The sequence below is a fragment of the Dromiciops gliroides genome, chromosome 5 (genome assembly GCF_019393635.1).
Source record: "Dromiciops gliroides isolate mDroGli1 chromosome 5, mDroGli1.pri, whole genome shotgun sequence".
In the NCBI taxonomy this organism is placed as follows: Eukaryota; Metazoa; Chordata; class Mammalia; order Microbiotheria; family Microbiotheriidae; genus Dromiciops; species Dromiciops gliroides.
Genome location: NC_057865.1, coordinates 172,111,335 through 172,124,948, shown reverse-complemented (window position 1 = coordinate 172,124,948; position 13,614 = coordinate 172,111,335). Strand labels below are relative to the sequence as shown.

The 13,614-nt window shown below is 37.1% G+C and overlaps 1 protein-coding gene across 2 annotated transcripts in view; it reads left to right on the top strand.

Annotated features, from left to right (window-relative positions):
- The window catches only part of ITIH2 (inter-alpha-trypsin inhibitor heavy chain 2), a 54,400-nt gene extending 41,676 nt beyond the window's left edge, over positions 1-12,724 (top strand). For both annotated transcript variants that reach the window (XM_043968378.1, XM_043968379.1), the window contains exons 18-22: positions 1,510-1,623; positions 7,862-8,060; positions 8,334-8,506; positions 10,909-11,020; positions 12,532-12,724. In XM_043968378.1, coding sequence (XP_043824313.1) covers positions 1,510-1,623; positions 7,862-8,060; positions 8,334-8,506; positions 10,909-11,020; positions 12,532-12,691 — 758 coding nt within the window. In that variant the 3' untranslated portion in view covers positions 12,692-12,724. The remainder of the gene's footprint in view (positions 1-1,509; positions 1,624-7,861; positions 8,061-8,333; positions 8,507-10,908; positions 11,021-12,531) is intronic.
- The last annotated feature ends 890 nt before the right edge of the window (positions 12,725-13,614 follow it).

The following is a 13,614-nucleotide window of genomic DNA, read 5'->3' as shown; positions in this document are numbered from 1 at the left end:
AGGGAAAAAAAAATATGTAGCATCTCTGCTCCTATTCCTGCTCTTTTATCTGTATGACAGGACAAGAGAGATTATAGTTACCATCAGTCACTCTTCATTGCCTATAAAATAAAATCCAAATTTCTTATCCTGGCCTACAAGGCTTTAAATAACCAAAACCCAATTTTTCTCCTTTTCAACTACTTCTAATCTTGAGTACCCATTTCTAACTAAACAAGAATAATTTACCATTTCTCTAATTTTTTTTTAATAAATACGTCCTTTTTCACTTCTGTACTATTACTTTTATAAAAGTGTGTTCTGGGGCAGCTAGGTGGCACAGTGGATAGAGCACCAACCCTGGAGTCAGGAGTACCTGAGTTCAAATCCGGCCTCAGACACTTTACACTTACTAGCTGCGTGACCCTGGGCAAGTCACTTAACCCCAATTGCCTCACTAAAAAAAAAAAAAAGTGTGTTCCTTTTACTTCCCCCACCCCCATACAAATTCAACTTGTACTTCAAGTCCCAGTTCAAAGCTAACCTACTTTCTGTAGCCTTCTCAGAATAGTGGTTTGGTTTTTTTTCACTTTGACTCCATTAGCATAGATAACATCTGTATCATTTATTTGGCAATCAATTACATATGGTACCATCTTGTGATATTTTGTGTGCTATTGTGCTGAATTAACAATTATCTCTTCTATCATTGATTTTTTGTGCGTGTGTTTATATTTTATCTCCCTAATTATATTGTGAGCTGCTTGAAGACAAGGAATATCTTATACTTCTAAGTAGTATTTGTTGGTTGACTTAAAGCTATGAGAATAATAAATTCTCTTGAGAAGAGTTTATGGCAAAAATCTAAACCTTGGGAAATGTCTATAGTCAAAAGGAGAGAGTTATGGGCAAAAATGGAGATAGAGAAGAATTAGTCGAAGAGGTAGGTGTAAAACCAATATAGTGCCACAGAGTACCCTCCCCGCCAAAATGTACTGTCAAGATAGTTTGCTTCTCTTTGTTCTTGTACATACTTTAAAATGCAATTGGGGACATAATATCTTCTTTAGTGATAACAGGTTTTTTACTTATTTTGCTACTTCTATACTTATTCACCATATGGTAATTAAACAAAACAGACTACAACCACTATATAACATAGTAGATAAACTTTGAAGGTCAGTGACTGAAAAATTTATCACCTTTGGATAACCTGGAAATGAGCCTCTCCAAATTACATAGGCTGATCCATGGACAACAGGAATTCAGTCTATCATTAAGTCTGTACTCAATGACTTTCCAGTTCTGTAAAGAGATCTCCAGAAGTTGAAAAACCCAGAATCCTCTACATACTGTAGTGCAACATTAGAGGACTATAACAGTAATAGACACATTTATTTATTTAAACTCTTTAGATACTAACATGTTTATAAAGCATACATGCAACTATTCCGGAAGAAGATACGAAACACCATTTTAGCTTTGCTCCTTTTCTGTTTGCTTTTATTACTTTCTGTGCTTATTTTTCAGTTGAGAATGACCCACACTTCATCATTTACCTACCGAAGAGTCAAAAGAACATTTGTTTCAATATTGATTCAGAACCTGGTAAAATCCTCAACTTGGTTTCTGATCCAGGGACAGGTAAGTGACAAATAAATTAAATTTAAGGCAGCCAAACCAAATGTTGCATTTCTTATGCTTCATCACCACTACTCAGGAATCATTTTCCTTATGCCATCATCATAGAAACTTCATATTTCCCTAGCTCACAGAATTATGAGGAAATTATGATAATATTTTGCATACATTTTGCATTCATTTATATGTGTACATGTTGTCTCCTTCAAGTGAATATAAGCTCCCTGAAAGGATGGACTATAACATTTTTAAAGTTTATATCCATGGTACCTAGCATAGTAACTGGCACATAAGAGGTCCTTAATTAATTCTTGTTGATTGATTGATGGTAAAGCCTTACCTTTGTATATAGTGCTTTATAGTTTTCAAATCATTTTACATACATTATTTCATTTGAAATGAAATAACCCTATATGGGGCAGCTAGGTGGCGTAGTGGATAGAGCACCGGCCCTGGAGTCAGGAGTACCTGGGTTCAAATCTGGCCTCAGACACTTAACACTTACTAGCTGTGTGACCCTGGGCAAGTCACTTAACCCCAATTGCCTCACTAAAAAAAAAAAAGAAAAAAGAAATAACCCTATATGATAAACTAGACAGGAATGTTTTATAGAAGCTTAAAGAGGCTGGTATATGTTCCAAGTTTTATAGTTAGTGATAGGAATCCCAACTAGAATTCAAGATTGCCAGTTCTCCCAACTATATCCCTAAAGGTTTGGACTTTTTAGAAGGAAAAGTATTCTGGGAACAATGTAATCCATTCCATTAACTTTAATTATTACTGGAAAAACTTTTTTATCATTATCAAACATGTTATAAGTAATGAGTTTTAGAGATCATCCTTCTTCCATATTTAAATGTTTATGTGGATATTACTGCCATCGGTGTGAATCACAACACAAGTATGCCTTCTCGCCCTTGACAGTTCTTGTACACGGCTTCCCAAAGGATACCAGGGCAGTCCTTGAGTGGTCCATCTGCTATCTTCCCTCTCACATAATATAAGCTACCCATCTTTTCTTCCAATCGCACATTTCCCACATGGCACCAATATGTTTAAACCTACTTAAATCCACCATGAGTCTCACCCTTGAGCTTTGAATCACCTTTAACTTTGATGTTTTAGACTTTGACAGGTTCTAAGATGCAGAGTCATACAGCATTACTAAAAGGATAGTTGTGGGGGGCAGCTAGGTGGTGCAATGGATAAAGCACCAGCCCTGGATTCAGGAAGACCTGAGTTCAAATCCAGCCTCAGACACTTACTAGCTGCATGACCCTGGGCAAGTCACTTAACCCTCATTGCCTCGCAAAGAAAAAAAAGGATAGCTGTGGCAAAATGATGAACAGCTAGTTGGCACAGTGGATAGAGTGCTAGAGTCAGGAAGATTCATCTTCCTGAGTTTAAATATGGCCTCAGACACTACCCGTGTGACCCTTGGGCAAGGCATTTTATCCTATTTACCTTCGTTTCCTCATCTGTAAAATGGTCTGGAGAAAGAAATGGCAAACCACTCCAGTATTTTTACCAAGAAAACCCCCAATGGAGTCATGAAGAGCTGGAAACAACTAAGAATGACTGAACAAGGATGGGTTTTTGAGCATTCTGTAATTTTAAAGGCACTGTGCAATTTTCCAAATCAATCTAGCCCATTCTCTTCTTCCTGTTGAGTTCTGGCTTTAATTTATTATTCCCCAGCAGTGGTGTACTCATTCAAAGGATGTCCCTTTTAATTGTATGTTCTTGTCTTGACAATAAGCATTTTTCATTCATCTAGTTTTTCAATCAGTTATTCAATTGACCTCTCTTGAGTAATCATGTATTTCAATGAAGAGACTATAATGTTCTGAAGCTTAATGCAATCACCACAATATCACCCACAAATAGGGACTTGGGCACACTTGACATCATCTATTATATTAAATCATTAGTGTTAGACCTGTTAAATCTATCAAGGATTCTTATCTGATCTTAACATACTGAAGAGACTCCCTGTTGGGGGTGAGCCTTTCAGATGCCGTTTTTGTTCTATAAAATCAAATGCTTTTTCACAATCATGAAACCCATTTGGGATTTTGTATTCTTTGCAACTTTGAGTCACTGGTATGACTACAAAGATAAAATCTGCTGTAGAAAATTGTTTACAAAAGCCAAATTGTTTGTTCCCTTCCCATTTTTTTTTTCAAGAAAAATACTCTCTATATGTGTATAGATCATTCTCATTAGAATTTTATAAGGCTGAAAAGGAAGGTACATGAGTCATTTGCCTTTTGGAGGGAGTAAAAATATCATCTGGTTAAAAAAACCATTCCCAGGGGCAGCTAGGTGGCGCAGTGGATAAAGCACCGGCCCTGGACTCAGGAGTACCTGAGTTCAAATCTGGCCTCAGACACTTAACACTTACTAGCTGTGTGACCCTGGGCAAGTCACTTAACCTCAATTGCTTCACTAAAAACAAAACAAAAAAAAAAAACAAAAAAAAACATTCCCAATCTTTTTATAACTTCATACATATTTTTAGTAGTAGTAGTAATAATAAAAACTAACCTTTATACAGTGCTTACTTTGTGCCAGGCAATGTACTCAGCACTTTACAATTATTATCTCAGTTGATCCTCACCCCAACTCAGTGAGGTAGATGTCATTATTATGCCCATTATACACATGAGAAAACTGAAACAAGCAGAGGTTAAGTGACTTTCCCAGGGTCACACAGCTAGCAAGGTCTAGGGCTTGATTTGAACTCAAGTCTTCCTGACTCCAGATCCAATACTTCATTAATGTATACTTGCCTTCATCCATCCATTCCTCCTGATTTCATCTCGTTTGTTTCTTTGTTTAATTTTTTAATGTATGGAATAAAACAAGCATTTCCATAACATAGTATAATAAAAAGATGATTCCATGTGAAACTGCTTGCTATTCCTTTTAAATATATAATAAAGATATAAAATTTTTTCTTCCCTTCTCTCCCATGGCTACTATTAGACACAAAGAGGTTTTTGTGTGTCTATACATACATACATACATATATATATTTCATCTTTTTAAGTGACATTTTGACTTCCTCATATAGCTCATTAAAGACTAAGATACTAGCGTCCAAATGTAATTTCTTCCATTACTGATGATGAAAATATATCCCTATAAAAACACTGACAATTTTGCCTATATCTGTTGTCCTCTTTTTCATATATGAATACGTGAAATAATTTGGCTTAGTTGGGTCTCACGAATGTGACAGTGTTACATTAGAATTATATTAATTTACATTTATCTTCTTTGATTTGGAACATAATTTCATACAGCTTATAGGACATTTCTTATTCAAATCAAATATGGATGTGTGCCTTACTGTTAATAATTATATAGTATATAAATTACATTTGTATAAACATATGAACATATCAATATATAAATATTATAGTATAGTATAGTATATAATTAGGAATAATAGCAAACATTTAGATAGCACTTGTAGGTCTGTGAAGCACTTAGACTATAATTTCATATGAGTGATGTGACTTTTCTTATTCAGGTCAAATATTCATATTTATCTTCCTAATAATAATAATAACAACAGTTAATATTTATATAACACCTATAGGTTTGTGAAGCACTTTACATATATTATTACATTTGATCCTCACAAAAGTCATGAGATATAGGTGCTATTATTCTTTCCATTCTACACATAAGGAAACTGAGGCTGGGAGAGATTCAGTGATTTGCCTAAGGGCTCACGGCTAGTATATGCCTGATGCAGGATTTGAACTTAGGTTTCTTTGACTCTAAGTCTGGCATTCTATCCACTGTGCCACTTAGGTGCTGGCCTGAACCTAATTTCTGCCACACTAAGTTATAGTTTCCCTTCTAATTCTTGTCAAATAAGAATGCCTTCCCCTAGTCATTTATGTCCTTGCATTCATCACAATTCATCAAATACTTGACTACTGTTTTCAGTGGCTATTGATTCTTGCTTAGCTAGTCTGTTCCGTTGAGCTAAATTTCTGTCTTTTAACCAGAACCAAAGAATTTTGATGATTATTACTTTATAATATAGTTTAATGTCTGATGAGGTTATGTTCCTCTTCATCCTTGCCTTTATTTCCCTTTTTTTCCTTTGAGTTCTAAACCTTTTTTTTTGTCTAGTTCTACAGAGAAATCCCTTGGGAGTTTGATTAGTATAGTACTAAATCTGTATAATTATTTTAATTATATTTGCACAGTCCAATCATGAATACTAAATGTCTCTCCAGTTATTTGTCTTCCTTTATTTCTAAAAGAGTATATTATACTTGTATTTATAGAAGTCTTCTTGGTGTATTGGTAGGTTTCTCCCAGATGCTTTATGCATTTTGTAGTTATTTTCAATGGAATTTCTCTTTTTGCTTCTTCCTGGTTTTGATTGGTACTATATAGAGATGCTAATAATTTTTGTGGATTTACTTTGTATCCTACTTTACCTATTCTATTAATCATCCTAATTAGTTTAGGTTTTTTCCCCCATTGATTCCTAGGGTTTTCTAAGTAAAACCATCATGTCATCTGCAAATAAGTATATTTTGTCTCCTCATTGCCAACATTTATTTACATCTTTCATTCCAATCTCTCTTCTTATTGCTATAATTAGCAATTCTAGAACTATATAAAATAATACTGGTGAGAAGGGGCATCCTTGATTTATCTCAGTTTATACTAAAAAGTTTCTAGTGTTTATTTCAAGTAATGCTAGTTCTTGGTTTTAGATACATGCTTTCCTTCCTTTACCCTAGTTTATACAGCAAAGCTTCTGGTGTTTGTCCATTTCAAATAATAACCATGGGTTCATAAATATATAATTGCATATGTATAATTTTCATACATACTTATTCTGAATAATTATATATGTACATATATAAGCATGTGTGTAAATGTGCTTTAAATTTTATTAATGAAGGGCTAAACCTTGCTTTTTCCTCTGGAATTGCTTGCTCTGAGATTGTCAACATCGACATTCTCAGCCTTCTAAGTTCTTCCAATAATACATTGATTTGTTAGTCATTGGATAAATCTCACATCTAGACTATCAGTAGTTAATGTTTATGGAGATTCTTAGCACCCTCTGAGCTCTTGTTGACCATTTCCTCATCATCATTGCATAAGTAGAAAGTGTAGGACTGAGGGCAATTTTAAAATATTTCTTTGTTTCACAGGTTTCTTTGGTCAAAGAATTCAGCACCTACTTCTCATCCTACTGCTGATGGGCCTCTCTTTACTTAATTGAGTTGGTCCTTAAACAGCTTACCCAATCTGTTGCCAGGACCATTCCTAAATCCTAGAACTTGCCAGACCTTCTCCTCCAAGAAGGATTACTTCTGCACCTTTGAATCACCCTTAACTTTGACCTTTTAGATTTTGACATGTTCCAAAATTCACAATCATATAGCATCACTGGACTGGAAGGACAGTTGTATCAGAATGATGAAGACTCATCTTCCTGAGTTCAAATCTGGCCTTGGACACTTACTAGCTGTGTGACCCTTAGGCAAGCCACTTAATCCTGAGAAAGCACTGGAAAAGGATTTTATGAGATGAGACACAATTTATAAAGGATATCAAATGTTCAGGGTTCTTACAATATAGAAAAAAAAATCCCCATGTCAGCATTTTTAATCAGATTTATCCAGACTTCATCTCCTAATCAATTGCCTTCCCACTCTGAAGAACCGTCTGCCCTGAGGCCCTGCTCTCCTGATTGGGGGACCCCTTCACCTGCAACACCACTTCATGAAAAGCCCCAGCTAATCTCTCTTTATTCCCTCTACTCATCTCACTTTCCATTTTTCTCCATCACCTTGCCTCCTCGCCAGCTACTCTGGAGAAACGTCTGCCCTGAGGCCCCACTCTCCTAACTTATTACTTCCTCATTCAGGCCACCATTCGATAAAGGACCCCAGTCATGATCACTTCACTGCTACCCGGTGGCTCTCTAGGCTTTTCTACCTTCTCTGCTCCTCACCAACAGATACCTCTCACCCCACACAGTTTCCAGCTCCCATTTCTTTAGGCATTGTCCCCTCTTTTTGGAATGTTAGCTCCTCAGGGATAGGGACTGTCTTGTTTGCTTGTATTTGTATCCTCACCTTTTAACACAGTGCCAGGCATATACTAAACACTTAATAAATACTCTTTCTTTCTATCAAATATTTACAGAAAAGAAGAAAAATAAAGGGAACATTATTTTTTTTTCTTTTTATAGGTGTATTGGTAAATGGAGAGCTCATTGGAGCCAAGATGCCCAAGAATAAAAAACTAAGTACCTACTTTGGAAAACTTGCATTTTATTTCCAAAGCCAAGACATGAAAATAGAAATTAGTACAGAGATGATCACCCTGAAAAATGGTCCCCACACTACCATTTTGTCATGGTTGGACACAGCTCACATTGTTCATAAGAAGTAAGTACCACTGTATTGCAATTTTTTTTCCATTTATGTTTTACCTTTGAAATAATCTAGTCAACCATGTATTTCTAGTCTATTGACCTAAATATGAGATAATGACTTAAATATCAGCCACATTAACAATGTCTTATAAAATTCTTTAAACAGAAAAACTATGAAAAGCAGTGTTGAGAAATGCTCATGGTTGTTGCTGGGGTTGAGTGGAGTTACTCTCTGGGTCTGTCCAGAAATAAAATTAATCTTACTTTGGCCTTGATCTTGTGTTAGGTTGCTTGTCTCAGTGAAAAAAGAGAAGATTGTGAAAATCACCCTGGATAGAGACATGTCCTTCTCAGTTTTACTTCACCGTGTTTGGAAGAAACATCCCATTAATGTTGATTTCTTGGGTATTTATATCCCTCCTACAAACAGGTTTTCATTGAATGCCCACGGATTAATAGGTAAAGTATTTGTCTGAAAATGGTAGCTACCACCAAGTGTCTAGTTATTATTAGGACTTTAGATGGCTTTCTTCTCTAAGCCAGAAACTGCAATTGGAGAAAACCAGGGAACTAATTATTGATCATAACAGAGATCATGCAGATTAAGTATGGAAGTTGTAAAGAGGTAAATTTAGGTTTGATGTAAGAAAGGAACCTTGCTGATAATTAGAACTTATCAAAAGGAGAACTGACTTCCCCCATACTCACCCCATTCAAGCAAAGGCTGTAGCTTTTGTTGAATATATCACAGAGGGTATTCTTGTTCAGTTATGCCTTTGATTAATTGGACTCTAAAGTGCCTTCTAACCCTGAGATTCTGTAATTCTGGGAAGAACCTGACAACTCAGAGGAGAATGAACGAGAACTATAGCCAGGGATATTTCAAAAATCAAGCAATGTTTCCTCAGAGACAAGATTCCATAATCACAAAAACATAACAGGAGGAGAAAGGTAATAGTCTCACGGTGCAGATCCTATCTGATTGTTGTTTGGTCGTTTCAGTCATGCCCCACTCTTTGTGACCCCATTTGGAGTTTTCTAGCAAAGATACTGGAACAGTTGGCAATATCCTTCAGCAGTTCATTTTATAAATAAAGAAACTGAGGCAAATAGGTTTAAGTGACTCGCCCAGGGTCACACAGCTTGTATCTCAGGCTAGATCTGACCTCAGGTCTTCCTGACTCCTGACCCAGCACTCTATTGACTGAGCCACCTAGCTGCCCTACCATATCTGGAGTGGGGTATTTAGTTCTAAGTGCAATAGTCTAGAAAAATGTTGACAAACTGAAGTATGCACAGAGGAAGCAACCACAATTTTTACGATGCTAGAGACCATGCCACCTCAAGATTAGCTGAAGAAAATGGGACTATTTAGCTTGAATAGGAAAGATCTATAGGATATATGATGGCTACCTTCGTGTGTGAGGCAGTGTGGTATAGTGCAAAGAGTGCTGGATTTAGAGACAGGGATCTGTGTTCAAATCCTGGTTCTGCCACTTATTGCCTGTATGATCATGAGCAAGTCACTTTAGCACCCTAGTTCTCAGTTCTTCAACTGTAAAAAGTGGGGATTAGACTAGATAACCTAAATTCCCTTCCAGTTATTAAATCTATGACCCCTTGTGAAACAGGGATTAAATTTATTAAACTAGAATCCTCATAGGCTTGGCCCCAGAGGAAAGAAAGAGGAGCCATGGGAAAGGCAGATTTTGGTCAATGTCAGGAAAATTTTCCTAACAATTAGAGCTGTCTTAAAATGGCATGAGCTGAGGGCAGCTAAGTGGGGCAGTGGATAGAGCATCAGCCCTGGAGTCAGGAGGACCTGAGTTCAAATTCAGCCTCAGACACTTAATAATTACTAGCTGTGTGACCCTGGGCAAATCACTTAACCCCAATTGCCTCACCAAAAAAAAAAAAATGGCATGGGCTGCCTGGAGAAGTGAGACATGCTTCACCACCGGCCAGCTTTCAGCCGGATATTCACTTATCAAGGATATTGCGAAAGATGCTCCTATTGAATCTACTGGTTGGATTAGGTGATCTCAGAAATCCCTTCTATCCCTGAGGCTTAGTAATCTTCTGAAAGGACGGGTAAAATCTAAACATTAAAGCTTTACAGTCTTAAACTCAATGTATTTAACAGGATGTACAGTCACTTCAGTCGTGTCTGACTAGGTGACCTCATTTGGGGTTTTCTTGGCAAAGATAACAGAGTGGTTTGCCATATCCTTCTCCAGTTCATTTTACAGATGAAGAACTGAGGCAAATAGAGTTAAATGACTTGCCCAGAGTCACACAGCTATTAAGTGTCTGAAGTTAGATTTGAACTCAGGTCTTCCTGATTCCAGGGCAGGTGTTCTACCCACTGCCTATTAAACGGCTGGATAAGGTTAAGTAGTTCACAAGGGCAATGAGTTCGATAATGAGGCTGATTGTTTTCCTTTAGCCTTTCAATGTCCTAAAGAAAATGTTTCCCTGTTTCTTAAGCAGCAGAAGTGTGTATTTAGCAGGCTCTGCTCCCCGTTTCTGTGGCTCCCTAAATTTCATGTACACATCGATGCTGCAATTTTCATTTAATCTAACCTAACAAACTTATGTCATGCTCAGATCTGTCATGAGATGAGTACAGGAGGGAGGGAAGACAGCAGGGAATACAGCTCTCTGATAAATATACCTGGCACGACCCTCTCCTAAACATCACTCCTTTCAATGCCAAGAGTTCATTTCCCCACCCTAAAAACAATGGAAGGAATGCTACAAACCAACAGGATTCACACACAGCAATCTAAGTTGATAAAGCCCAAAATAGAACAAACAAGTATTAGCTAAACTAATAAAACTTTGACATTTGATTTCTTTAGGTCAGTTTATGCATGAGCCAGAAGTACGGATCTTCAACGAGAGACCTGGTCAACACCCTGGGAAGCCAGAAGCTAGTATGGAAGTGAAAGGACACAAGCTAACTGTCACCAGGTGGGTCTTTGGATTGATTGAACTTCCTGGGCAAGAAAAAGCCCTAACAGGATTGAATTTCCACTTCGAAATGAAGTGGAGAGAATGAAAAGGTATCAAACCTTTCTCACCTCAAACTGATCAAATCTCACTAGAAAATAATTAAATATAGAACTTAGCATTTTTGCAGTCTGAACATCATTGACAGCTCATCTTTAAACACAAAAGATGACTAGATATATTTGTGTATTACAAAATGCTAAGAATAGTTAGCAAATTATTCCATTTCCCTTTTGTTTATACTTCAATTCCACAGGGTACAACCTAGTCTATTTTCTAGCTCCATCAGGTTTTTTTTTTCTATAGTAACTGTGACCTATGCAGGCTGTGAACTTCAACATATTTATAAGATGCAAACAAATTGTGTTTCACTAAGCCTGAAAAATAGCAGTAATTGCAAATAACCTTCCAAGATAAAGAATGCTGTTCATACTTATCTCCCTTGCAAACGAAACATCCCTCCTGAATGTGTTCATTGTTTTATCAGTTAGCTGGGTTTGAGTGGGTAGCTCTTATGGACCCACTTACAGAGAAAGAAGAAATGAAAAGTGATATGGGGAGAAAGCACGTGGGTCCTTAGGATTCCTCTGTGAAAAATTACACTCTCGCACAAGTCCTACTTAGGAATAAAAAGAACAGGTTTATTGGGGTACAAGAGAAACTGGCCAGGAGAAAGGTTTTAGAGAAAACGCTTTCCTCCCCAACTAGCTTGGGGAGCGCCCTTTTATAGGGCTAAGATGGCGTGTGTAAGAATGTCCCTTATTGGGTGATGGGTTGGGGGTCGTCTGGTGGGCGGCTGGGGTAGGTGATGATTGGTCCATGAGCAATCTGGTGATGGGTGTTAACTCCATCCTGGTGGGTCGGAGCAGTCTGCTGGTGGGCGTTTCCTGGTGTAATCACGCCCAATAGGATTACCTCATCCAGGTGGGCTAGGAGGGCTGGAATGCGGGGTGGTGGTCCTGGAGCATGCTCAGTTCAATCTGGTGCTGCTTATCTCTTTTGGGTGTGTCTATCCTTGGTTGAGCTCAAGGTGAGGCCTACTTGATTTCAAGGGAAAACTCCTGGAGTTTCAAGGAAAAAGTTCCTTGACTTCCCCAGACAACTTCTGGGGTAACCGGGGCCGATAATCCTCCCATAACAAAAAGGGTGTATGACCTCAGGTTTATTCTTCTTAAAATTCATGAAGAGCTGGACCATAATCCCTTGCAATTTCATTTCTGGAAAGGTCCACATCCCAATGTCTCCATGTAGGAAATATGAACAGACCAGCTGAGCACTTAAATAGACATTGCTTTTTCTTTGCCCTTTCACCTACCTCCTTCTCTTGACCCCTCGCTTCTACCCCATGCCCCAGATGCCCTATGCTGCTAGGGTGAGCACAGTAGGAATAATAGTAACTTCCAAGAATGGCAGAAGTATGTCCCTGTCTCCCCAATCCCTGACCTAACTGCAGTTAACATCTATTTTTACAGGGGTTTGCAGAAAGACTACAGAACGGATATGGTGCTGGGAACCGATGTTCCTTGCTGGTTTGTGCACAACAGTGGGAAAGGTTTTCTTGATGGACATTATAAGGATTACCTTGTCCCCCAGCTGTACAGCTTCCTCAAAGTACCTTTTAAAAATGTCTAAATAAAAACTTGAATATTATGTAAAAAGGCAAAATTTCCTTCCATCCCTCATTTTTGAATTCTTTTTTTGCATTTTGGAATATTAAAAATAGCCAAACCTGACACTAACAATGTAAGAACTAGTGGAAGTTGGAGAAAAACAATCATCTTTAAAGGAAGTTCCAGGGTTTTAAACTGAAAAACCAGTCATCAAAATAGTGGGAACATAAACTCCTTCTTTGTATTCGTCCCTTTTTTTGCAGCATAATTTTTACACAAGATAAAGAACAATACTGTTAATAGGTCTTGAAAGCATTGTTGAACATTGGTGGGTTTTTTCAAAAATTGAATTACCAACTTGTAGTCAAAATAAGGTCTGATTAAACTGATTATTTCAAGAAATACAATTTTTAAACCTCCATTATAGTCCTGTCTGAGTTCCTAATATTTGATTGAAAGAATGTAAAATAGATCAGTTATAACTAAATTTCCACCATTTGTTAATTTCCAACAAAACACATTTTTCTTTGTTAATGTTTTATTATATATATATATATATATATATATATATGTACATAGGTATGTAAATAGTAGATGCCACCTGCATTTGTAAAGGGAATTTTCTCTTGTAAAGTTTCCTATACCAATGTAGTCACAGGCCTGATGCAAAAAAAAAAAAAAATCATATGTGTATTCATTAGTGCATATAAAGGAGTGAAGATTTGGTCTCCTCCTTGTTGATATAGCCACAAAAAAACCCAAAGAACAGATAATAGAGATAACGAGGTGTTAATGTGTTAATGAAGTGTTAACATCCAATGATTCCTTTATGAAGTGTGAATAGAATTCCCTGATAGAATTAAAGGGAGCAAGCAACCTCACTGAAAAAGCAAAAAATGGACACTGCTTTAAAAAGTTTTGGGTTTTTAAAATTTTTTCCAATTA